This window comes from Tupaia chinensis, unplaced genomic scaffold (assembly GCF_000334495.1).
Source record: "Tupaia chinensis unplaced genomic scaffold, TupChi_1.0 Scaffold143596_1, whole genome shotgun sequence".
NCBI classification, from domain to species: Eukaryota; Metazoa; Chordata; class Mammalia; order Scandentia; family Tupaiidae; genus Tupaia; species Tupaia belangeri.
The window spans coordinates 332,151-334,027 of NW_006203442.1; the positions used below are offsets into that span (position 1 = coordinate 332,151).

Below are 1,877 nucleotides of genomic sequence, written 5' to 3' on the forward strand. Positions count from 1 at the left end.
GCGGGCAGCAGCGGGTCACATGGCGGGGCTGGCGGGGCTGGCGGGGCTGCTAGGGGTGGCCTGGCAGGGGTGGCACCAGGCACGCCCCACTCAGTAAGGGGCAAGGAAAGGCCACAGGGGCAGTGGGGGTGATGGCGTGCTGCTGTTGGGGTGTGGGGGGGCCTGGCCTGACCCAGGGCTGACCAGGAGCGGGGGGGCATGAGCATCTGGGAGGTGCCCCCACAGTCACTTCGACTTAGACCACCCTGCCCCGTGGACGAAGACATGCGGCAGGACCTACTTGGGGATGACGGCCCCCGGGGTCAGCCCCTGCCGCCCGCGGGCCGCGCCACTGCTCGGCCCCACAGGGCCCTGTGTGCGGCACTGCCAGCCGCTGTGGCACCAGCCGCACTGGTGCACACACACCCACGGGGCGACGCGAACCTGATGGGCCAGCTCCCAGCAGGCCCTCGGGGTGCCCGCCCAACCCTGCACCACGCAGCGTGGCCGCACCTGGTGGAGGGGATGACCAGAGACTCTGTCTTGGTGATCCTGCCGCTGGGTGGCAGCTTCTCGGCGAAGGCGTCCAGGGGGGCAGGCTCGGCCTCTGGGCTGTCCTGGGGCGGCCCTGGCGGCTCCCGGGGGGCTGGCATGACCTGCAGAGCACAGAGGCCTGTGTGCCTGCCATGGGGTGGTGCCCCCAGGCCAGCTGCTCTGCTGAGTGGCCCTGGTCTAGGTAAAGGGGTGAGGCCTCTCTCAGACCACACCTCCCTGCAGGGGGCACAGCCATGGGCTGCCCTGAGAGCCAGGCTGGTCTCAGCTCCAGCCTCAAGCTCGTGGCCTGGCTGCCGCAGGGTTAGCCAGACCTCTGACCAGAGGCGCCCGGGCCACACACCTTCCTGGAGACCCCACACAGGCAGGGACAAGCTGGGGGTAGTGAGACAGGCATGGCCGCTGTCACCTGGGGCGAGGACAAGCCCAGGTGCCCTGACAACCACGGTGGAGGGGGGGACAAGGACGTCCTAACCGCTCCAGAGGGTAAGGCAAACCCAGGGTCGCGCTGACCCCCAGCAGCCTGGCCACCTCCCAGGGAGCGCGGGAGGTGGGCTGTGTAGGTGGGCATGAGTGCCCTGGGTGCAAACGGGCCAGCACGGCCCCCGTCTTCTTACGAGGGATGCTGTGTCCGAGACGCTGTCGCTTGGCTGTCGGCCCCCCAGGGACCTGGTCTTCTCGGGCACATCAGCCTGGGGAGGTAAAGATGGAACCCTGCTAACTCCCCGGGCAGGGGAGGGCGTGCGGGGAGATGGTACCCACGACCCACCCAGGGCACATGCTACCCTGCAAGCCCCGGGGCAGGGAGAACAGGCCGGGTCCTGGCCAGGCTCCGTCAGCGCAGCGTGTTCCTCACCGGGCTCGGGGGCTCCCTGTGGCTCCGGGAGCTGTGGGTGCTGCCGACCTCGGTCTGCGAGCTGGAGTGCGACAGGCCTTCAAAGTATGGCCTGCCAGACGGGGTGGGTGGGATGGGGCGTTACTCTGAGGCCCTCCCTGCCTGCCCACAGGGGTCCTGACGCAGGGTAGCTGGTCCCCCAAGGAGGCTGGGGCAAGAGGTGGGGTCCCACCCCGGCCTGTCTCAGTCGGCCCCCGGGGAGCACAGGCCACTGCTAACTGCCCCTTCCCAGCCCCCCCACTGCAGATACATGCCCCAACCCTGCCAGCTGCAGCCCCAGCCCCGGGCAGGGTGACCAGCAGCACCTGGAGGCTGAGCCAGGGGACCCAGGACCACAGCCAGTGTGGCAGGCAGGAGCTCGCGCCAGAGCGAGACCCGGCCGGCCCGACTGAGGGGCACGGGGCAGAGGCCTCTGGGAGGCCCAGGCTGAGTGGCAGGGTGGTGGGACGGT

At 70.1% G+C, this 1,877-nt stretch overlaps 1 protein-coding gene across 1 annotated transcript in view; it reads right to left on the reverse strand.

Moving 5' to 3' along the window:
• Positions 1-1,877, reverse strand: part of PACS2 (phosphofurin acidic cluster sorting protein 2) — a gene marked incomplete at its 5' end in the record, with an annotated part of 55,418 nt that overhangs the window by 31,487 nt on the left and 22,054 nt on the right. The window contains 3 exon segments of the mRNA XM_027766585.1: positions 493-635; positions 1,149-1,223; positions 1,388-1,478. Of these exon segments, the coding sequence (XP_027622386.1) occupies positions 493-635; positions 1,149-1,223; positions 1,388-1,478 (309 nt within the window).